The 24709-nt window shown below is 43.5% G+C and overlaps 1 protein-coding gene across 4 annotated transcripts in view; it reads left to right on the forward strand.

Moving 5' to 3' along the window:
- NR1H4 (nuclear receptor subfamily 1 group H member 4) overlaps positions 1-24709 on the forward strand; it is a 479217-nt gene that overhangs the window by 351719 nt on the left and 102789 nt on the right. For all 4 annotated transcript variants that reach the window (XM_078678713.1, XM_078678729.1, XM_078678721.1 and 1 more), the window contains one exon: positions 18389-18487. In XM_078678713.1, coding sequence (XP_078534839.1) covers positions 18389-18487 — 99 coding nt within the window. The remainder of the gene's footprint in view (positions 1-18388; positions 18488-24709) is intronic.

A 24709-nucleotide genomic window follows, 5' to 3' on the forward strand; every position in this document is an offset into this window, starting at 1 on the left:
GACCACCAGCCATCAGTGCACACTTTCACCAGGCACACACACACCACCAGCCATCAGTGCACGCTTTCATCAGGCACACACACAGATTACCAGCCATCAGTGCACGCCTTCACCAGCCACACACACACCACCACCCGTCAGTGCACACTTTCACCAGGCACACACACAGACCACCAGCCGTCAGTGCACGCTTTCACAAGGCACACACACAGACCACCAGCCATCAGTGCACGCTTTCACTAGGCACACACAGACAACCAACCGTCAGTGCACATTTTCTACAGGCACACACACCACCAGCCATCAGTGCACAATCTCTACAGGCACACACACCACCAGCCATCAGTGAACACATCAATTGTTAACGCATCCACAATTAACTATTGTAGCAATCACAGGATGGCGCACTTTACTTTTAAACATATTCATCTAAAGTTTGGCATGCCACCATTGCTACAAAAATAAAAACACTTTTCTTGGCCCACAATTTATAGACTTTTGTTACAATTGGTGTTGCAATATTTAGCAATGCCAATAGCTCAAACGTAATTAATGCGAGACCTATTGAATTGCAAATGCTTGTTTGCCATTGTGGTCTTTGGTAGTATGCACTCTGTAGGCCACTGACGCAATAAGCATCATGGTTTTGGGCATCAGAGACTTCATCCCTGTAAGATTTTAGACGTCCGCCATTCAAAGGCGTAGATCCAACCCTTTCGTCATACGTGAGAGTGGATGCAAACACGTCTTATCCGGTACCTTGTTCTCAGTAATGGTAAGTGTTTGCAAGCTAAGGCTGTGTTCTGTATATTGTGCTGAGAGGTCTCATCACGCTAACCTCTCCCATTGTGACATCCCACGCCATCGTTGCACATTGCTCACTCCTTTAGAAGTGGAGCTGCAGCACTTGCTCCTCCGCAAAATCGATCCAAATAAGAAGTAGGTTTGGTTCTTGTTCCCTTGCAAAGTTGTACCAAATATCTGAGTCAAGCCCAAAGCGAGAGATATGTGTTTACTGTGGCCAGTTCTCCAGTTGCAGCTGGTGAAATTTAAAAGTGGTTGGGCGTAAACGGGCATGACCTTTATAAATAGCAAGCGATGGACAAACCTGTGGTCCAGGGTGAGTCCTTATCCCAAGAAAGAAATGAAAAAAAGATCGTCAAATGGTGCATTTTAAAGCAAATTAATGTAGCAATCAAGCAAGTCTTATTAAGCAGTGGGAAAGTATAGTCTTGAAATATTAAACACATTAAAAACTGCCCCATATCTTCCTGCATTAATTTGTTCAACAGTTACTGTAATGTGAAAGCCCATTAAAATGTATGCTTGCCCTTGCCCAGTGTCTTGCACTGCATGCAGCATTCTCTTTGGAAAAATATGCTCTAACCAGACTCCAAGAAGCACCCGCAGATGCTGGCTGTAACTAGTTGTTGGAAGCTGGAGTCCCAGTCCTGCACCATTGTCACCAAACGCGAGACCCGAGACTCCTCACTCAACGTTAGGCCAAGTAAGGACAGCGTTTGAGAAAGCCCTGCTCACCCACTTAGTAGCTTGGCACGAGCAGCCAGGCCTATCTTCAAGGCACGAATGTACAATATGTGCAACCACACTCACAGCAACCCACTGGTGACACCACAAATGAACTCCACACAAGTTTGATAAAACAAGTATAAACTTTATATAAAAAGATATACGATCAGACCACACAATACAAAAGCCAACATATAATAAAGGGTAATATTTTTGGTTGGTAGGTTAAAATCCCAACCACCGCTTTCAAAATGCTATGTCGGTCGCAGTGCTAGAATCACACACGTTGCAATGGACAAACAATAGTGCACTGCGTAACGATACAATCCTATGCGGTGTAAAGAAGAAATAATACAATGCCTCACGATACACCCCCGTACCTTGCAATGAAAGACATAATGCAATGCGTACCGCTTCAGTCATGTACTGTGCAATGAAGGAATAATGCAATGCGTCACACCCCAATCACGTACTTTGCAATGAAGAAATAATGCAATGCACACCGCTACAATCATGTACTTTGCAATTAAGGAATAATGCAATGCGTACCTACAATCATGTACTTTGCAATGAAGAAATAATGCAATGTGGGCCCCTAAAATCCTGTACTTTGCAATGGAGAAATAATGCAATGCGTAGCGCTACAATCGTGTACTTCGTTATGCAGAAATAATGTCAGGCGTCATAAGACAGTCCAGCAGTTCGTTAGCGGCAATGTGTATTACGATAGTCAGCCTCTTTGATAAGAGTTGCCTCCCACATGTATCAACGATGACATAAAGTACAGCTTCTCACTCTGGCCCCAGCACTGCTACTCCTTTGGTCAGTACGGGCCCCAATCTGAGCTGAAGCAAAGGCTCACATTGTCAGAAGGACTGAGAGGCCGAGAGAGGGTCCCTCCAAGCCTGCACCCCTCCCAGGTAGTGATCCACGTTACCTGGGGGCATGACCCCACACTCCTCTCCTCCTTCAGCGAACTGGGCCTTCGTGCAGAACTTTCTCAATGAGCCTCAGCGGATCAGCTTGGCAGCTCAGCTCCTTCGGGGCTGCCGCTCCGGGTCGCAACTGTTAGGGTGGTCTCAGGCGGCCGCAGGGCACACGTGCCCCACGCCTCTGAGATTATGTTACTCCGGGTGCACGTTCACCATAGCACCCTCCGGGTCTCCTGTGGTACAAAGCCACACACACAACGATGATGGGACTTCATGTCTACTTCTAATGCACGTTCACCAGGCACTCCCTCCTGCAGTCTCAGTTGGCACCAAGACACGCACACCGCGCTGCAGAAACTCACTTTCTTCCGGTGCACACGATAATCAGCTGATCATCTCAACAGCCCCAAAGCACGCACACTGCTCCACTGAGACTTACCCAGAATCTGGTGCCCGATATCCAGGCGCTCTACACCAACACCCTCAGATGCACCACAACACGCTCACCGTGTCCGAGCCTCAGTTCTCCGGCGCACTCGATGACCAGGCGCTCTTCACTAGCACCTCCGGTGCACCCAGACACGCACTCCACGCATCCGAGACTCACTCCACTTCCGATGCACGCGTTGACCAGGCGCTCCTCATCAACGCCTCCTGTGCACCACGACACGCACCCTGCGCGTCTGAGACTCCCTTCATCTCCGATGCACATGCTGACCAGGCGCTCTTCACCATAACCTGCGGTGCACCACAACACGCACCCTGCGCGTCCGAGTCTCACTTCACCTCCCATGCACACGCTGACAAAACGCTCTTCCCCAACGCCCTCAGATGTACCACAACACGCTCACCGTGTCTGAGCCACACTTCTCCGGTGCACTCGATGACCAGGCACTCTTCACCAGCCCCTCCGGTGTACCCTGACACGCACCCCGCGTGTCCGAGACTCACTCCATTTCCGGTGCACACGTTGACCAGGCGGTTCCTCATCAACACCTCCTGTGCACCACAACACTCACCCAGCGCGTCTGAGAGTCACGTCACATTCGATGCACACGTTGACCAGGCGTTCTTCACCAACGCCTCCTGTGCACCACAACACGTTGTGTCCCTGACCCCTGCTTAAATCAATTCCCTGTATCTCCCTCCCGGCGTCACCTTTCTCACTTGGATACTGGGGGTATGGATCCTTAATCACTCAGCAGGAGAAAGGTCAATTGTTTTATAGCAGCAACCTAGGCCTCTTCAGCTCCGGGGGCTTCTCCTCCGCTTACTCTGCAGATGCAGGTCAGCCTGGTGCTATCTCAACCCCTCCCTGGGTCAAGACCTCCCCCAGCTCCACTCACCTCTCAGATTCATACAGTCAATCCACATTCAACAGAGACACACAGAAATGCTTAAAAAAAAACCTCAGCCACTCTCTAAAAGAGTGGTTTCTGAACACACAGTGACAAAACCACTTTCATAGAAAGATGTGTTATGGCACTGTGAGTTCATACATACTAAAGTTCACCTCTCCATTTTAAACTAGGCTAACAAACACAATACCCAGCCTCCCCCATTCTGTTCTATGTACAGGATGGCCTTTCACCAGTGAAAAGTGAAATGGAGTGTTTTTTACTGTTAGGACATAGCACACACCTCAGTATATGTCCTGCCTTTTACTTACACTGCACCCTGCCCAGGTGTTACCCGGGACCTACCACAGGGGTGCCCACTGTGTACGCAAAATGGAAAGTAAGTCAGGACAACATGCTAACTTAGCAAACTGCTCGCAGGCCCTCCACTGCGGATGTATGACGTTAAAACGCATACTTTTACAACGCATACCGTTACAACGGGACTTTTACAACGCAAATACTATTACAACGCATGTATTTACAACGCATTTTTTTACAACGCAGGTACCTTTACAACGCATACCATTACAACGTAAGTATTGGTAAGTATATATAATTTTTTTAATTTTATATTATTTAAAATTAATATAATTTAATGTAATTGTATTTAATTTAATTTAATTTAATTTAATTTAATTTCATTTATTTAATTTAATTTAAATTTAATTTTATTTTATTTTTACCCTGTACCCCTTTACCCAAAAACCCAAAACTGACCCTGAACCCTAAAAATACCCCTTTACCCAAAAATCCAAAACTGACCCTGAACCCTAAAAATACCCTTTTACCCAAAAACCCAAAACTGACCCTGAACCCAAAAAATACCCCTTTACCCAAAAACTGAAAACTGACCCTAAACCCTAAAAATACCCCTTTACCCAAAAACTGAAAACTGACCCTGAACCCTAAAAATACCCCTTTACCCAAAAACTGAAAACTGACCCTAAACCCTAAAAATACCCCTTTACCCAAAAACTGAAAACTGACCCTGAACCCTAAAAATACCCCTTTACCCAAAAACCCAAAACTGACCCTGAACCCTAAAAATACCCCTTTACCCAAAAACTGAAAACTGACCCTGAACCCTAAAAATACCCCTTTACCCAAAAACTGAAAACTGACCCTAAACCCTAAAAATACCCCTTTACCCAAAAACTGAAAACTGACCCTGAACCCTAAAAATACCCCTTTACCCAAAAACCCAAAACTGACCCTGAACCCTAAAAATACCCCTTTAAAAAAAAACTAACATATAACATTTTAAATATAATTATATACTTACCAATACTTACGTTGTAATGGTATGCGTTGTAAAAGTACCTGCGTTGTAAAAACATGCGTTGTAAATAAATGCGTTGTAATAGTATTTGCGTTGTAAAAGTTCCGTTGTAATGGTAGTGCGTTGTAAAAAATGCGTTGTAATGGGTGTATACCCTCCACTGCAGGCCTAAGTACCCTCCTCCGCACACTTTTGCATTACTAGCCGTGGCACACACAGTGCACATCACTAGGGGCTTTACTTGTAAGGCAAACATACCAATCATGGCCAACCAATTACCATTACACTTTACGCAGGGAACACTTGTACTTTGACACTGATCAGCAGTACCAAAGTTCCCAAAGCATCTAAAAGCAAAGGAGGTAGAGGTGAAAAGTCAGGGGTAATCACGCCAAGGTATGCTAGGTCTAACACCAGTCATATAGAAATACGTGCACTGCAGATAGGTCTTTAAGTGAGATCAAAAAGGTGGGTGCTCCCTATAAAGGAACATATCAAATATATTTCTGTGATTCCCATAGTGTGCCACCTGACCAGTATTTTGGTTTCTCTCTGACATATAATTTTATCCAGATAAATGACACAACAACTGACATACACCTAAAGCCTGTCAGGGTGTTTGGCTTTGTCACTGGGTGTTAGCTTTTTAAGATAAATAAGTAACAACACTGATTTCTTATAAAGAATTAATTTCTGAAATAATGAGTCTGTGAATTAAATACCATTAAGGCCTGTGGAAGGAGTTTGGCCTTCAGCTATGTGTGCTTTATATTAGATATGTATCCTCTTTTTCTCTGCTTATCTTATCCATCTGTACATGTTCAACCCCCTCTCTTTACTCTTCAGTATTCTCTTTTCACTCTTCCCCAAATGCACTTCCTTGCATCTGTTACTTCACCGCCCCCAACATGCACTGTACTCCCTCAAATGTAAGCACTTTAATTTCTCTTACTTTTGCCTTGCAAATATTTTGACATCTGTGTACCCCATTCACACACATATCCATAGGATTTCAGTTGCAAATCGAATACACAAACATTGTTCTTTGTGCTCTGTAGAGAGGCCAACCCACTGACAGGTACTCTGTTTGGCATGAGCCACGGGGCCTGAGCTCTCAATCAAAGCCCCTCATGGCTCAAGCCTCAAAGTATGCACAGAGAAAAATACAGATAAACAACAACATTTTTAAATCGCTAACTATTGGAGAATGCAAGATTAACCCCTTCGGTGCTCAAGACGGAATGGTTCTGTCATGAGCACCAATGCTCCGGTGTTCATGAAGGAAACATTCCGTCATGAGAACAGGGGCACTAAATCCCTCTGCTGTAGACAGCAGAGGGATTTCCCTTTTTTTTATTGGCCTTGGGAGGTTGGGGAAGAGCTTCCCCAACCTCGCCAGGCCATTGTGCATTTTCATTGCAATGCTGATCGTGCGCATTGTGCGCTGATGTCATTGCAATGAAAATGAAACTAAAATGAGCCAAGAGGCTCATTTCAGTTTCCCTGTCTAAGTGCTCAGGGGGCTATCTCAGCCCCCTGAGCATGTAAAAAGTCAGGGGAGGTATCCTTGGAAAGGGGAGAATCTCCCCTTTCCAATGGTTCCCCCTGCTTGGGGATATTCCCAGGAGGGGGATCCCCAAGCAGGGATCCACCCACTAGGCACCAGGGGGGGAGAGGCCTTTGCTGCCCCCATGTTATTTTGGGCAAATGTAGTCTTTCTCCCCCCGCCCGGGGGGGGGGGCAGATGGAGCAGTAGCCCCAAATCTGCCACCCTGGCGGGGGCAAAAAGCCCACTAGCTACCAGGGATTTTATTTATATTTCATTTAGGGGTGGGGGCTGCCCAATACGGGCATGCCAATGCCCCCACCCCCAGCCATAACATCACAGTCTTTCTGCCCCCCAGGGGGGCAGAAAGCCCACTAGATAACAGGGATTTTTTTTTTAAACTATAATTATGGGTGGGGGCTGCCCAATATGGGCATGCCAATGCCCCCACCCCTCCGCTCCAAATTTCCAGTCTTTCTGCCCCCGGGGGTGGGGGGGGGCAGAAAGCCCACTAAAAATCAGGGATTTATTTTATTATGTAAATTAGGGGTGGGGGCTGCGCAATATGGGCACGCTAAAGCCCCCAACCTCACTTCATAATAACAGTCTTTCCGTTCCCTTTGGGTGCAGATGGGGGCCATAGCCCCCAATCTGCCCCCGGGGGCCGAAAGCCCACTAGACGCCAGGTTTTTTTTCCAGACTTGCTGCCCCTCCAGGAGGAAGATGGGGGAATAGCCCCTGGTCTGCACCCGGGGTGGGGGCAGAAAGCCCACTAAGCGCAAGTGATTTTATTTATATAGGTAGGGTTGGAGGTTGCCCAGAATGGGCATGTCAAGGCCCTCACCCCCCAAAAAAATGATACAGTCTTTCTGTCCCCCCTTGGGAGGCAGATGGGGCAATAGCCCCTTATATGGCCCACCCCCCGGGTGAGACAGAAAGCCCACTAACCACCAGGGATTTTTTTCTCCCAAAGTTCGGGGTGGGGGTTGCCCACAATGGGCATTCCAATGCTCCCACCCCCAAAAAATATGCCATAACCTTTCTGCCCCCCCAGGAGGCAGATGGGGGCAGTAGCCCCTGATCTCTCCCCAGGGTGGGCAGAAAGTCCACTAGGCGCCAGCGATTATGCTGGATTTTCTATTAGTAGGGGTGGGGGCTTTCCAGAATGGGCAACCCAATGCCCCCACAAAAGAAAAGCCACAGTCTTACTGCCACCCTTTGGGGCATATCGGAGCAATAGCCCTCGATTTCCCCCCTTCCCAGGGTGGCAGAAACCCCACTAGGCACTGAATTTTCTTCAGGATGTGCATACCTGTGGATTTTGGGCCCTAGCGCAGCCGGAACATAGAGAAACTGAGCAAACTTGTAAATTTTTTAAAAATAGACTCTAAGGGGAATCCGGATGGGGTTACTTGTGTGCCTGTCACCAGGTTCAGTTACCCAGAATCTCTTGCAAACCTCAAACGTTTTCAAAAAACCCACATTTTCCTCACATTTTTATGGTGGCAAGTTCTGGAATCTGCGCGGATCCACAAAGTTCCACTCACTCCGCAATCCCCAAAGTCTACAGAGAAACACCACATTTTCTCAGTGAAAACTGACCCTTTTTTTTGCAGACTGCCTAGCTGTAGATTTTCAACCCTAGCTCTGCTGGCACCTAGGGAAACCCAGCAAACCTATACAGTTTTGAAACCTAGACAAACAGGGGAATCCAGGATGCGGTGACTTGTCTAGCTGTCACCAGGTTCTGTTACCCAGAATCCCTTGTAAACCTCAACATTTGTTTAAAAAAAAAAATCCCCACATTTCTGTAGTGGAAAGTTCTGGAATCAGTGTGGATCCACAAAATTCCACTCACTCCGCATTCCCCAAAGTCTTCTGAGAAAAATGGTACCTCACTTGTGTGGGTAGGTCAAGTACCTGCGACAGGCAAGGGCCCAAAACGTATTGAGGCGACATCAAAATTGCCTATCACAAAATGACCTGGTTTTGCAAGGGGGGTCATCTAGGTTTTTTGCCCCGTGCTCGGCGGCCAGCAAGGGAAACCTACCAAGCCCACACATTTCTGAAAACTAGACACCTGGGGAATTATAGCCAGGTATAATGTTGCCTCAGTATGTTTTGGGCCCTTGCCTGTCGCAGATACTTGGGCCTCCCACACGAGTGAGGCACCATTTTTATCGGGAGACCTGGGGGAACGCTGGGTGGTAGGAACTTTGTGTCAGCCTGGTGATGCCACACTTTCCCACACAAAAATGTGTGAAAAAAGTTATTTTTTCAGCTAAATTTCAGGTTTGCAGGGGATTCTGAGTAAGCAATCCCCTGCAAGCCATACCTCCCTGGAATGCCCTGGGTGTTTAGTTTTCAAAAATATATCGGTTTGCCAGGTTTCCTTAGGTGTCGGCAGAGCTATGGCACTTTGCAAAATGTGGTGTTTCCACGTTGCATTTTGGGCCGTTTCCTTTCGCGTGAACTAGGCCTACCCACACAAGTGAGGTATCATTTTTCTCAGAAGACTTTGGGGAACGCGGGTGGGTGGAATTTTGTGTATCCAGGCAGATTCCAGAACTTTCCACCACAGAAATGTGAAGAAAATTTGTTTTGTTTTTTTACAAATTATTAGGTTTGCAAGGGATTCTGGGTAATAGAACCTGGTGGGAGCCAGTCAAATCACCCTATCCTGGATTCCCCTGGTTGTCTAGTTTTCAAAAATGTATAGGTTTGGTAGGTTTCCCTAGGTGCCGGCAGAGCTAGGGTTCAAAATATACAGATAGGCACTCTACGAAAAAAGGGTAAGTTTCACTGTAAAATTAAAGTGTGTCCATGTTGCATTTTGAGCCGTTTCCTGTTGCGGGCACTACGCCTACCCACACAAGTGAGGTACCATTTTGTATTGTGAAATTTAGGGTAACACAGAATTGTAGAGCAACTGATATTACCTATTGACTTTTGATGCATTTCTGCCTTCCAAATAAAATAAGTAATTTTGAAATATGACCTATAATTCTCATGCTAGTATGGGTACTCACAATTTGGGAAATGTGCAAATATCTACTGTTTATAAACTCTATATTTTGTTCCAATTTCAGAAATACATAGGTGTCTTTCATACCAATTTTTCCATGTATATATTTTCCCAAATGAATTGCTATATACTCCTTACATAAATAAAAAAACATTACAAGACGCTGCTCAGGTATTGGCTCTGGCTTCTTCGGGTTCTCGGTGAACCTACAAGTCCTATACATCCCCACAATCAGGCAGATCCAGCGGATGTAACGGTATATTGTTTTCAAACATCTGTGATAAGTAGAAGAAGTTACAGGGGAAAACTGTGACACAAATGGCTGTTTTTTCAACTAATGTTCAATTTTTCCCATAATCAACAGTTTGTTTCTATAAAGAAACCTTGAAGGATCTACACAAATGACCCCTTGCTGAATTCAAAATGTTTTCTACTTTTCTAAAAATGTATAGCTTTCCATGATCCATTATTGCTTTCATACCCATTTCTACCATTAACTGGAAAGAGGTTGAAAGCACAAAAAATAGCAAAAATAGGCTATGTCCCAGAAAAATGCCAAAACTGTGTAAAAATGTTTTTTTCTGACAAAGTCTGCTTGTCCCTGAAAGCTGGGAAGATGGTGATTTCAGGACCACAATCCCTTTTTTGATACCATTTGCAGGGGAAAAAACAGAGGCTTTCATCTGTAGCCCTTTTTTCATATTAAACGAATAATAATAATTAGCAGTATTTTGGCTATTTTCTGGGTCCCCTCCAGGGGAATCCACAAACCCTGGGTACCTTTAGAATCCCCATGATGTTGGAAAAAGGAGTACATAAATGTGGCGTAGATACCTCATGTGGTCAAAAAGTTACAGGAGCCTAAGCGTGAACTACCCCAAATAGCCAAAAAAAGGCTTAGCATAGGGCGGGGAAAGGTCTAGCAGTGAAGGGGTTAAGTAAAGTATGTGAAAGAAGAGAGGAATTAAATCACTGAAATGCATTCCCTTGACATTTTTAACATTCATTGTTTGCAAGTGAATCCATGTTTTTTGCATCAGGGTTAACTTAGGGGCATGAAAACAGGGCCAGTTGTAATGTTATACATCAGAGAATGGACCACTGTAAGCACGTGTTCCACAGTAAGTACATATCTCTCGCTTTGGGCTTGACTCGGATATTTGGATCAACTTCGCAAGGGAACAAGAATGAACCCTGCTCCTTATTTGGATCCATTTCACGGAGGATCCCCAAAAACAAGCTTCCTTGCTGATGACAGGCATGTCATGCTACTTGTTCACTCGCCTCAAGAAAGGATTTGAGTTAACTCCAGATGGCAACCCCCGACCTATGCCGGAAGCGTTGTAGTAGAAAAAGGTGAGACACTGTATCAAACACCGCTGACAAGTCAAGTTGAAAAAAGTGGCACTTTCCCCTTTGTCCAACATGATTTTATTAGTCTCCATATTTCCAAAATACCTAATTCCAAGCTAAGACCTTAATAAAAGCCTGCCTGGGTATAATGCAAAAGGGCATTATCTTCCAGGTATGAAGTCAGCAGAGTATTAACTAATTTTCTAAAATTATGAATGCTGCAGGCGGTAGAAATATAGGGTGCAATTTAGACAAAACCTCTGGGTTAGAGGATGGTTTTGTTAACAAAAGGACTACTTTGGCCCTTTTTCAGCAGGAGGAATTCTTGCTGAAGCCAAGGAGCAGTTAAAAAGTTGCTGAAACACTGGAACAATAGTCTTGCTAGCCCTGCTGAGCATAGCTGGAGGACAAAGATTACCAGGAGACTTTATTTTGCAAAGCAAGAGGGCCTGCTACATTTGTTCAAGGGGAAAAGGCCAAAATTCAGTCAAATTACAGGCAATAGCATTAGGTGTCCGACTCAAACTGCTGTTGGACATTGCAGATGTATCTGGCAGAGTCATATCAGATGTATCTTGCAGAGACATAGCAGATGTAACTTGCAGAGACCTGGACAGAGCAATATGGATTTTTAGAATATTTTCTTCAAAGAATTCGATTTTATTCGATACCGATATTCAGAACTACACTGGTTGCCGGATATAAAGGTAGTGCAACCATTGCCTCCGCTGAAAGGGATCAAAAAATTATCAGACCAATTAATGCTAATGGGGTTTTAGCCGTGAGTGGAAGAGTAAAAAGTATTAGATATAAAGAAAACCCAGTTTGGTGAGTAGCCGTTAAAAACAAAGGATACAAATTAAAAGCCTTACACAAATCCATCAGAGACTGACCATCCCTATCATTCGATACATCCACATGCAGCTTGAAAGTCCCCAGAACGGTACAATTTATGTACCTCAACACCACCTCAGACACAATACAGCCTAACGAGGAAAGACTCTTCTCATGCAAATCCAATATAGTAGATTCATCAAAAGAGAGACGGTCACAATTCATAGAGGGTACTTTAAGGACTAACAAGGACTCTCTTATGTATGTAATTGAACCCTACATCCTTACCTTCAAACAGGCACTATGGTTGGTGCTAGCCATGGAATGGACATGGATGGGTGCAAATGGGCTTGCTTTGGTGCACATTCAGTGCGCCAGCTGAACGCACACTGCATGTATCCACTGCCTATCCACAGTGTGGCTTCCTTGAAATAGCCCTTGTGAGGGAACTGATTGAAAATCTAAAGTGTGCACCCACTCAGATTGTTGCTTCTAGATATCAACGAGAGGTAAAAAGTGCCAACAAAAACCAGCGTGCCTTCTCCACAAAACGAGTAGCGGACCAGAGGACATACGAAGAAAACATACAGAAAATGTGAGATAATGATAGTAAGCGAATTCATTTTTCTACACTTGTCAAAATGTGACAATGTCAACAAAAAATGCCAAGGGAGCCAAACAAATAAAACACACTCCATGCTCAAATGCAAACTTTACATTTCCCCCACTCACGATCCAATGGTAAGCAAAAATAAACATGACAGTGTAGGCTGTACCCTCCTTAACTTAAAGCGGGGATCCAAGCTTCAATTTTCTTGAACTAACCCATGTGAGGGAACTGATGGAACATCTAGAGTGCATACTTAATCAAAACTGCACCTCTGGATGTCACCAGAAAGGTAAATGTGGCTGCCAACAACCAGCGTGCCCTCACCAGAAAAAGAGAAGCAGACTGGAGGGCCTACAAAGAGAAGATGGAGCACAGATGAGCGAGTGATTATTTGAGACTTGATTTTTTTTAAGCTTTTTTGATCTTTGCTAAAATGCTACAGTGTCAATAAAAACATGTAAAGCAAGCCAAAAATAATAAAACACTCACCATGCTCAAAAACAAACTTAACGTTTTCTCCATCCATGACCCAAAGGTAACTAAAAATAAAGATGACAGAGTAACAAGCAAAGTAAATAGATTTCAAAGGACCACTGAACAACCTGCACCCTTCTTAATTTAAGCAGGCATATGCACTTAGGTTTCCTTGATACATCCCATCTGAGGGAGCTGATTGAACATCTAGAGCCACACAAAATGGCGCCTATAGATGTCACCAGTAAGGTAAAAGTAGCCGCCCACAACTAGTGCGCCCTTTCTTCGCAACAAGGGTAGCAGTATGTCTGTTGGTATCTCTCTCTGGCTCTCTCTGAATGACTATGCACCCTTCTCCATCTATAAAAGCCTTTCTGTTGTCTGCTTCTACACCTGTCTCTGTTGTCTGTCTATACAAAACTCTCTGTATGTCTGTCTTTTTACCCATCCCTGTCTGTCTATGCTCCCATCCCTGTCTGTCCTTCTCTATTCATTCATTTCTGACTCTGCAAACCTCTCTGCCTGTCTGTCTCTATACAACCCTGTCAGTCTATGCAACCCTCTCTGTCTGTCTCAATACAAACCTCCCTATGTAACCCTCTTTTTCTGTCTGTCTGTCTCCATACAACCTTCTCTCTATATGAAACCCTCCCAGTTTGTCTGTCTCTATATAACACTCTCTGTCTGTCTGTTATTTGACCTAACACACAATGGGCCAGATTCACAAAGTTAAGTTTGCATGTGTATATCTACTCTCATGTAGATCTACCCCAAATCATAGGTACATTTCCCTACTTTTTAGCTATTCATCACCTATGTCACTTTACTTAGTTTAGTTTTCTTAAGAGACTCCAGACCTTCAAATGAGGCAGTCAAAACTCCTGAGACTGGATCTGAGTGTGAAGTGTGAAGTTGCTGTTTATAACTTTTGACCCATTTGTGGAGCGGCAATTTCCCTATAGGAAATCCCTGTTGAGAATTTTAAAAGTGTAGATGTGTTTACTTTTTAAACAAAGAAATACATAAAATTGATTTAATGTTCCTTAAAAAAATACATGAGCAAATAACACTAATCCAGGACTACTTAAAGAAAAGTATACACCACATCACCACCTAAATTGTATTAAATTATAAATTAATTTAAATATAATAATTATTTTTTGAATATTTGTTTTTTTAACAATACTTCCATCACCCGACATCACGGATATATTTTTTGTAATTTAATTGATAAAAGAAAATTGGTTTTAAGCTACATTTTTACTTAATTATAATATTTTTAAACTTTAAAAAAAATATAAAACTTTAATTTAATTTATTTTAAATGTAAGTGCATTATGAAATTAAAAACCTAAAACCTCGAAAACAGCATATTTCAGCTTCACAGAGCCTTTTTCATGTACAAACTCAATTTCCCATATGATGTATATGGTGCAAAAGTAGTAAAAAGTATTTACAATGAGCAAAACAAAATTGTTGTATCTCTTTAAAAAGATTTTACAATTTGCAATATCATCATCAAAAACATAATTGATAAATTTTAATCATTCATGGTTCTGATCATCATTGAATATATGGTGTTAACATATACACAATTAAGTAAACATAACATTACATCTCTTATGTAATCCTCAGGAGGACTACATTACCCATGAGGCCCCATAAGTAACTTCCTGTCAGCACAACCAGTAATGAGTTATATGTCCGCTGGTCTTGATGGAATAAAGGGGTATCCATTTTAAATAATGTCCCATCATCGTAAGATGTAATTATTGAGCATCCCATTTTCTTGTAAGTGTTCAAGATGCGAACGTACCACCTGAACTGATTATCTGAAAATAAATGCGATAACTGCATTCAATACATATATTGCTCAGAAAAACAAGCATGTAAATCACAGACATTAAAATAATTAATAGCCTCAGTAGGCAAAAAAACAGAAGATAAGGTGAAAATTCACATATAAAACAAATATGCTAGCTAAATGATATAATAATGTGGTATCTCAAAAGCATATCATCCCAGTGGGTAATATCAAGATCTTCTGTTACCCTTCTAAAAATTAATCAACATACTGTTTATTAATCTGCTTCAATGTATAACATAGTAATCTAATTTTATGAGTCAACAGGGAAAATGAGGCATCCATACAATTTGATCCATGTGGACAACTTAAGGGTTACAGAAATCTTCTAATGTGCTCATAACTATAAAGAGATAATACACCAGTAGTAGAAATAATAGCAAGGGAGAAGAACAATATAGAAAATAATGTAAGAAAATGGACTATCACATGTGTATTAATGAAGTAACAGTCGAGAGAGTTAGCCAGCTCAGCAAATATGGTCTGATAAGGTCATGAAAATAGGTTCCATCATATTTCAAGGTTCGACCCCAAAAATATTGTCAGTTCCTCATCCGGATGCAGTTCACAAGGGCATTTGGCGTCCAAATCAGTAATAAGGGGAGAGTCAGTGATTTGTAGTAGCCATTCACTATTACCACCATGGGGAATTTTGGTAATTAAATTCTTTTCATCACTCCTTCTTCCTGTGTCTTTTCAGTGATGCGCTTCCCTGGTCTTCTCTCTCCTCTCATTGTTGCCTGTAACCGCTGCATCCGCCTCTTCCTCATCCTTTTGGTCTGCCTCTTTTAGGTGACTCTTCGTTTCTCTTGATAAGTCTGATCTCCTATAAAAAACTGTAATATAAATGAATGTCTGCAGACGAGCCAGGTGATTCATCCACTCCAGAAATGATGTCCAGGTTTGAGGCTATTGGTGACATCACTGGTCTTTTATCAACTTAAATGGGTTCCATTTGTTGCATGGATAGATCAAATTTCTGGTTAATGTTATGATTCTATCCTTTGTGTTATCTTCTTGTCCCTCAAGATTGATTTAATTTTATGGATTTGATTTATAAATTTGTAGAGCGCGCAATTGCCCTTGGGCGTCTTGGCGCTGGGTAGATTCAAGAGACTCGGGATTCCAAGCATCCCTTTGCAGGTCTTAGCCATATATTGTGTTCATTCATTGAGGAGATCTGGAAGTGGGTTATAATAAGTAGGCATGATTGAAATTCGCAAAACCCTGTGGGACTCTACACACCTCTCCGTAATTTTTACCAATTGTTGATTTCACATTTGGCTAATTTCTCATAAAGGGCCAACTTCTGTCTAATTGATGCCAAAATCGATAAGATTTGCCATGACACCCATCTGTTATTTCATTGACAGTGATTTAATCAAATATGGCCCTAGCTTACTTGATTTAATTCCTCAGAGCGTTTTAAAATCTTCCAAGTATTTGTGGCTCAATTAAAGCAGCACTAATATGTGCAGACACGCTCGGTCACATTCACAATTTGTATATTTTTTATTTGAGAATTAAATAAAATATTCCATATTTGAGCATTTGTTTGATGTACCCTTGTTTACAAATCTTTGTGTAGTTTTTGAGGTTGAAATCACAGAATATGTCTAGGCGGGGGCCTCTGGTGTTCAGTAGTCATTCATTGGGTGTCTATTAAGTCAAAAGGTTAAGAGCCACTAATTTACTTTAAAAAGTAAAACACAATATAAACATGGATTATTCTAGATAATATATTTTTTAAATTTAAAACGTAATACATTTATTATAGAATTAAAAATATTTTTTTAAATGTTGCAAAAATTAATACTTGTCACATGTTAAAGCAATTAAGAAAAAAATAAAGTCAAAACAAAATCAAGAAAAGAAATGTAAATATTGAAAAATGTATACCTTTAAAATAAATGTGCTCAAAATAATTATACAAATATACAATGAAATAAAAACAATTTAACCTAACACCATTCCATAAACATTGGAAACATAAACAAAATCAAAAAATAAAATGTATCAGTGTAGAAATAGCAGAAACTTACTTAATGGCTATCAATTTGTCAAAAGACCTGGGGCCAGATGTAGGTAATCCAGATTTACCGATTCTAAAATACCGGATTTTACCGATTCGCTATTTTAGAATCGGTTAATGGGATGTAGGTATTCATTTAGTATTTTTTACTGAATCGGTAAATACCGAATCGGTTTTTACCGATTCGGTATTTCCCATTCATCCCTATGGGCCTCCAGGCCCAAAGGAATGAATTGGAATTACCAAATCGGTAAATACCGATTCGGTAAAATGGGGAACACATTCAAGGGTGGCAGGGTGTCACTTTGACACCCTGTTGCACCCCTGAATAGTGCATGGGTGCACATGTGGAACACATACATGCCATAAGGGCATGTATGTCTGCCACATGGCACTGTTATAATTTACAAAAAATTACTTTTGGTAGGGTTTTCGATATTTACCACCAACTTGTAGTTGGTGGTAAATAACAAATCCTGAAATGGGAAAAGCACTCATTTGAGTGCTCCCTACATTAAGGATTCAGTAATTTACAGAATCGGTATTTTAAGGAATCAGTAATTCACTGATTCCTTATAATACCAATCCGGTAAATTACCAAATCCGTAAAATGGCCACCTACATCTCAAAAGCCTAATACCCGTCGGTAACGGCCCAAATTCGGTAATTTCGGCCGTTACCGACCGGTATTGGGCGACCTACATCTGACCCCCAGTCGCCTAAAGTAATAGCAAAAAGGCAGCAATATAATGTCTGCAAGTAGAATACACATTGATTACTTGCTATTGCCATTAGGTGCCAGTGTGCAGAGTGCATATCAAAAATATTGTAATGTACAGGCTTTCCTTAATGTATAAGTACTGGGCCCTTCTCTGTGGATCAAATCCTGATAATAAGTACCATAGGTGACCAAAGGAAGCTGCCCTAAAATGTGAAAGAGATAAAATAAGTCACTGAGACGAAGAAGAGATAGGCTTGTGCCAGAAGCAACACAGGGTGTAAGATGTCAGTATAGGGTAGCTTGTCATTCGATAATTACTTGATCATCATCAGAGTGACAAACAGCAGCATGTCAACATCTTTTGGGCACAATGTAAATTTTATGCTGGTTAGACTACTTTGATATCAGAATTTCCTGTGATTTTAAGTCCCTGTATACATTTCACAATGTATCTTTTTGTTTTTGATTTAATACAAAGACTGTGAGAAATCAGCTTTATCTCATGATTTTTCATAAAGATTATAGATTATCATATAAAAAATTGGATTTTGGGTAAGTGTTGTGGAAGTAAAATATGCATCAGCAATGCTGTCCATATGTTGAAGGTCTTGCCTTAGTTCTTTGCTCATATTTTTCAGATGAAAATATTGATTAAATTGAAGCCATTTAAAATACATTTTTAGATTCTGCATTCTGATGTACAATTTTTCAATGTTTTTTTAACACCCTGAGTTTTGATGCTAACTTCCTTCTTTAAAGCCATATATTTTGCGTTTATGTCAGCACAGGAGAAAATTGAATTCACACAAGAGCAACAGGATCTTCTATGTTACATAATGGAGTCATATAACCGACAATGTATCCCGCAAGACATGACCAAAAAACTTGTGAGTACTGTAAATGACACTGGTTTGAAGAAACCTAAAATCATCTGTAAATTTCCCAGTTCTCTATTTGTTATGACAATACAATGTAACAATGCTACCTTTTCTTACTTTGTATTTCATTCCTTCACCTGTCCTTGTTACATACCTTTGTTTAATGCATTTTAGATTTCCTGCGGCAAACAAAAACCAGGTCCCCAGGGGTCCTAACCCCAGGCCTGCAAGAGCTCTTGCCATTCTTGAAATCTGTGCACAATGAGTGACATAGGAGGACATTTGACGCAATGTATCTGGCCTCCTGGAGGCCTGACTGGGATTCATGCTTTAAATGAACTATCATTGGGACTTTCAGGGCAGCACACACTTAGTCACATGAAGGAAATAACATAGTGTATTAATTTATTTTGAGTACAAAACGTCACCAATGGAGCTGGTATGGCACATTTTGAACACCCATGTAGGCGTGGTAAAGAAATCTTAATTTGAATTACGTCCAGGCATAGTAATAAGGTCAAGAACGAAATCGTTAGCACTGTCTCTGATGTGAAGAGCATCATCTTTGATCTGACTAATCATCATCTCAGTGATAAAGGGTTGTCTGAATTCTGATTGGTGACTCTCACTTTGATTATTTTACTTCACAAGGATATGTGCGTGATGTGAACAAGACAGGGAAAAGCACAAGATGAGAAAGGAGGAGCAGAAAGATGAAAAAACAGTGATAAAGGGAGAAAGCTTGCATGAAAATCAACCTGTATGAGTGAGATATAGAGGCAGAGACCGTCTGGTCATTGCCTCTATATCTGGTGGTCTATATCTGATGGAATCAAGATTATGCTGCCTTGGTATTTGGCTTTCCAACCTTCGATAGATGTGCTTCTGAGCAAAACTTTGGTCCCCGGCATTTATATTTTTTGACAAATTAATCACTGGTCAGAGGTCAGCTTTTCAAGGACTGGATTCAGGTGAAAGGCACTTTCTATCTGAAGTGCTTGCTTTCTTCCTAAGTAGACTATGCAGAAAGTACAAAAGAGGGTTTTGTCCATCTAACCCCAGGTAACCTGGGCAAAGATCGCTCAAAAATAGAAAAGGTATACTGTAGGGATAAATTCATGTAAACATATTCATGCCACAATGAAATAATTCATTTCCATCGGGAATATGACTATATCCATCAAGAGATTTTAAGCCTACCTATGGACCCATATACATTCCATTATGTTTTTTAGATCTATGTTGAAAGAAGGAAAACGAGCACAAATTAAATTGCATAAGATAAACATTGAACACAACACAAATACCCGCAATCAGTGGGGAAATTCAACACATTACAATTGTGCACAGAAACCGGGAAAATAAAGCAATCAATATAACATGAATGTGTTTACATGAATTCATCACTACAGTGTAACATTTTCTATTTTTTAGTTCTTGTGCAGTCAGTTTCAGCGGTTGAAAGAACTCTTGTTGCTAACCTAGGACAAGCTGAGTTTTTTTAACCACTAAAACTGCCCACCTTAGAAAAACCATAATGCCATATCCTTTTTTCTGATGAGTAAATCCTGCAATAGTGTCCCTCTTTATTAATAAATGCCTTCACCTTTCCTAAAAAAAAGGCTAAGTGGTCGACCAAGAATGCCCCAAGTAGGATTATCAGCCAGATTCATGAAGCCAAATTGCGATCGCAATCGCTGCGAATTAGCAATTGCGATCGCAATTTGAAGAAAAGCATTTTATGATAGTGAAAACTCACAAATTGCGAATTCGCAAAAGAAATATTGCGATCTCGCAAAGTAATTCGCAGAATCCAGGAAGAAGGCCATTAGCGAATCGGAAATTGCGAGAAACCATGAATTCTGGGAATTGAGTTGCGAAATCGCTAAATAATCGCTATCGCTATTCAAGAAAAATCACAAATTGCGAAAAACCCGAAAATCGCTATTAGCGACGCGCAATTTAAGGAGAACCCAAACCAGGTGGTAACCATTAAGGAAAAAACCCAAAAAAAAAACCTTTAACAAACTACCAACAGGTGCAGGCCTGACCAAACACACTTAAGGATACGCAGCTGGAGCATGAGGACTCTCACAATGCCAGGACTACATAGTGGTCAGGCGGCGAAGGCTACAGCGAGCAGCAGGGAACAGACGCAGGATCCAGGAGCGAATATTCCGCCAGCGGGTCACCCTTCTGGGCCAAACTGATGAGCAAATTTACTCTAAGTACCGCCTGAACGAGGCAATGAACAACAAGCTGATCCGGGACCTAGACCCCTGATGCAGCACACAACAAGGAGGACCAATGCCGTGCCCACCCATGTCCAGGTCTTGTGCAGCCTGCACCTACTGGCCTCCGGAAGCTTCCAGGGGATAGTCGCTGTTGCAGGGGGGATATCCCAGCTCACCATGTCCCGCTGCCTAAAGAGTTTCCTGGAGGCAATACTAACCCGGCTACACCACTACATCTCATTCCCGACCACCCAACAGGACTTGAATGACACCAAGCTTCAGTTCTACAACATCGCGCAATTCCCACATGTAATAGGATGCATCGACTGTACCCACATCCACATCTGCCCACCAGCACAAACGGAATACATGTACCGCAACCGCAAGTCCTACCACTCCCTCAATATCCAGATGGTGTGCAACACCAAGACAATCATCACGGACATAGCGGCACAATATCCGGGGAGCACACATGACTCCTTCATATTCCAGCACAGCGGCATGCACACACGACTGGCCAGGGGAGACTTTGGCAAAGGACACCGACTAGGTAAGTACACGTGCCCCCAAATAGTACACTGTGATCATGTATCTGCGCAGAACAGGCTCTCACCCTGTGCTTCTTTCATTCAGGTGACAGCGCCTACGGTCTCCGTGAGTACCTCCTCACCCCATACCTCAACCCTGCCACACCACAGCAACGGCGTTACAATGCTGCACACATACGCACAAGAAATTGCATTGAGAGGACATTTGGCCTTTTGAAGAGCCGTTTCCGCATACTTCACAAGACTGGTGGGGCCATCAAATACACGCCTGAGGTCTGCTGCCTCATTGTGGCCGCTTAAACACCTAGTATTCCCTCAAACCGGACCCCGACAGTCCGGTTTGAGGGAATACTAGGTGTTTAAGCGGGCTGCGAGTGCTGAGGGCGATGTGCCAGGGATGCTCCAACCCCCCTCCCGAGACCCATGGTGCAGTTAGCGCCATATTTTAAAGTGCTGATACACTCCATAAACTAGGAGTATTTTTGGAATGAGCATTTGCTCTTCCCTTTTTTTCATGCACTTTATCACGTTTGTAGTTTCTCACTTTCACGTCCCCAGGTCAGGGTGGACGATTAGAGAGTCCATACCGCCGGGGTTTATTTCTGTCCTGACGAATGCCTAGGTAAATTGAAACCACCTATAAGGCTGAAACATGTTGACTGATTTAATTCTGAATTAACCATCCATTACCTTTGGCACTAAATTCAGACACATAAACCTTTTATCCGTGTCCTAGGGATCACTCATTAAAAAATTTTTTGTAGATACCCTCCAGACACTTTTTACGTTTAAGTTAACCTCACAACACGCCCATTTCACACAACCAGCTCCGCAGTCTTCTGGCGTCGCAGCACACCAAAGAGGCACTCGGCCTCTTTGGTGGGGCCCAATGATGAAGCATGACACTGACTAGGTCGGTGTGTGAGGGCTTTCTTCTCCACCCAAATAGGGTGTGAGTTCCACTAGTTGTTCCGCTCCATCTATGTGGCTTTGTTGATACTTCAACCTCTATTTTTTTCGTGTGTGCAATACTCCACAACATTGCTACCAAGCGCAGGATAACAGTGGAGATATCTGGCAGTGAGTTGGAAGGGGACAACCGCCCACCTCCACATGTGCGTCATGCACGCGGGGAAAATCCTGCTGAAGGACACAGGCGCCGCAACCACATCACTATTAACTGTTTCTAGTGCACCCATTCCCCTCACACAACACTGCAGTCATGCATCACAAATGTAATAATGACATGAGATGGAGTTAAGTGAGACCATACATTTTTATTGTTAATGCACAATAATGTGGCCTTTGATTTCCTTGGTGTCACATGAGGACAGTATTGCTTCATAACTCCACATGCAGGGGTAGAGGGCTTGCTTAGGTGTCCAGCATGGCCCTACAGACAGTGTGCAAGGTGTCACTGGCGCCTACGTACAGACGCACCGAGTCGTCTCTCAGGGTCCTGAGGGACGGTGTTGGCCCGTGATCCTGCTGTGGGCCTGCTGCTGCGGCGGCGTTCAGGCACCGGCGGCAAGGACATGCTGCTGTTGGTGGACGCAACCTCGCTGACATCGTCACCCCCCCTGGTTCACCATGGGCAATGGGCTGCATGCTGAGCACTGCTGCTGTCAGCTGTTCAAGTGACCTAGCCACATCCAGGCAACACTGTACCATTTGCCCCTGCATGGCAAGTGATCTGCGGGATAGTTGCGATGTAGCATTGCCTAGTACGTGGTTTGACCTGGTGTAGGCCGACAGACGGGCCAGTAGTTGGCGGTGGCGGCGGCGGGTCATGTCCTGCTGGGCTACCAGCAGCTGACTATTTTCACGGACAGCTGCGGTCATCTGTCCGACATTGTTGGCAGTCTTCTGCAGCTGAAGATATATCGCTGCCAGGTGACGCGCCTGTGTTTGGTGTACCGCCAGCATGCGGCGTTCAATGGCCAGGCCAGGATCAGGTAGATGGAGTGCCCTGCCCGTGCCTGTTGAGGCTTGACGCTGCTGGCGCCTCAGTCCGCTGGACTGGGATCTTGCTCCGGCTGTGCGCCTCGGCTGCCTCCTAGCCGCTGGTGGTGTGGCTTGTACAACTGCCGTGGGTGTCTGTTGGGGCGGTGGCTGGACACCTGTGGCTGCAGGGGTGGCCCTGTCCACACGGGGTGGTGGTGGTGGAATCACTGTAGGTGGCTGGGATGGACCTGGTTGTTGGTCAGATTGGCCCTCACCCTCAGTGTCCTCTGGTAACTCCTCGATATGCAGGGCCTCGCTGTCAGTGCTGGGTTGGTCGGCAGCACCTGTGATGTGAAAGGGTGCATGATTAATGATATGTATCTTGCACATGAGATGTTGCTACATGCATGCAGGCTTGCTTTCCCTGACTGGCTTTTGGAATTACTTTGATTTGACAGGTCTGGCTGTGTTGGGCTATCTGGGGAATTATGATTACACTACAACTACCAAAATGCATTGGGGCATTTCAGGTGTGCATGGCCTGCATTACTGGGGATGTCATATTGCTAGCACAGGAGTCATGGGCATTGTTAGGGTGCGGGGTCGCAGTCGCATGGCACTTACCTTGTGATTGTTTGCTGGGTCGGGACGAGTCCAACTGAGTTACACCGACGCAGGCTTCTGGTGTGAGGGTGTCCTCGACACGGTCCTCCAATGGAGTGTTGGGTGTGGCAATTGGATCCCCTCCGCCGGTGGCAACTCGCACCCCAAGCCTTTCCGCAATGCGCTCCTTTGCACGGCCTCTCAGGTCGTACCAGCGCTTCTTTAAGTCGTCGATTGACCGCTGGGTCACCCCGACTGCATTTATTTTTGCGCGGATGCGCAGCCAGATCCGGCGCTTGTCTGCCTCTGGCACCCTCCGGGAGTACTTGCCGAAGAGGCGTCCATGGTCATTGCAGACCCCCTCTATGAGGTACTCAAGTTCTTGTTCTGAGTACTTTATTTTTCTCTTCCTGCCATGGCCACTGCTCCCTGCTGCTTCCTGGGACATGTTGGTGGTATGTGTCCTGCTGGGGTGCTGCAAAATCACTGTAGTTGAGCTCTTCACAATGCTGCTTCCACTGTCTGGCTCAGTGATCTTTTTGTGGGAGGGAAAAGGCTACTTCCTGGTTGTGATGTCATCAATGGGCTCGAAATGCAACTTCCCGTTTTTGCGATCTCGCAGTTAGCGAGATCGCAAATTGCGATTTCGCTAATTGCGAGATCGCAATTTCAACATGGGGAACGGGCGATTCTCCGAAATTTAAGCGATTGTGGCCCAATCGCAATCGGTAATTGCGGGCGATTGCGATTCGCATTTTTCTATCGCTTTTCTTCATGAATGCCATTCTGCGATTTTCAAATTGCGATTCGCTATTTTTCGCTATTTGAAATTCGCCGAATGGCACTTTGATGAATCTATGTGATAGCGATTGTGGCACAATCGCAATCGGTAATTGCGGCCG

The sequence above is a fragment of the Lissotriton helveticus genome, chromosome 1_1, assembly GCF_964261635.1.
Source record: "Lissotriton helveticus chromosome 1_1, aLisHel1.1, whole genome shotgun sequence".
Lineage (NCBI taxonomy): Eukaryota > Metazoa > Chordata > Amphibia > Caudata > Salamandridae > Lissotriton > Lissotriton helveticus.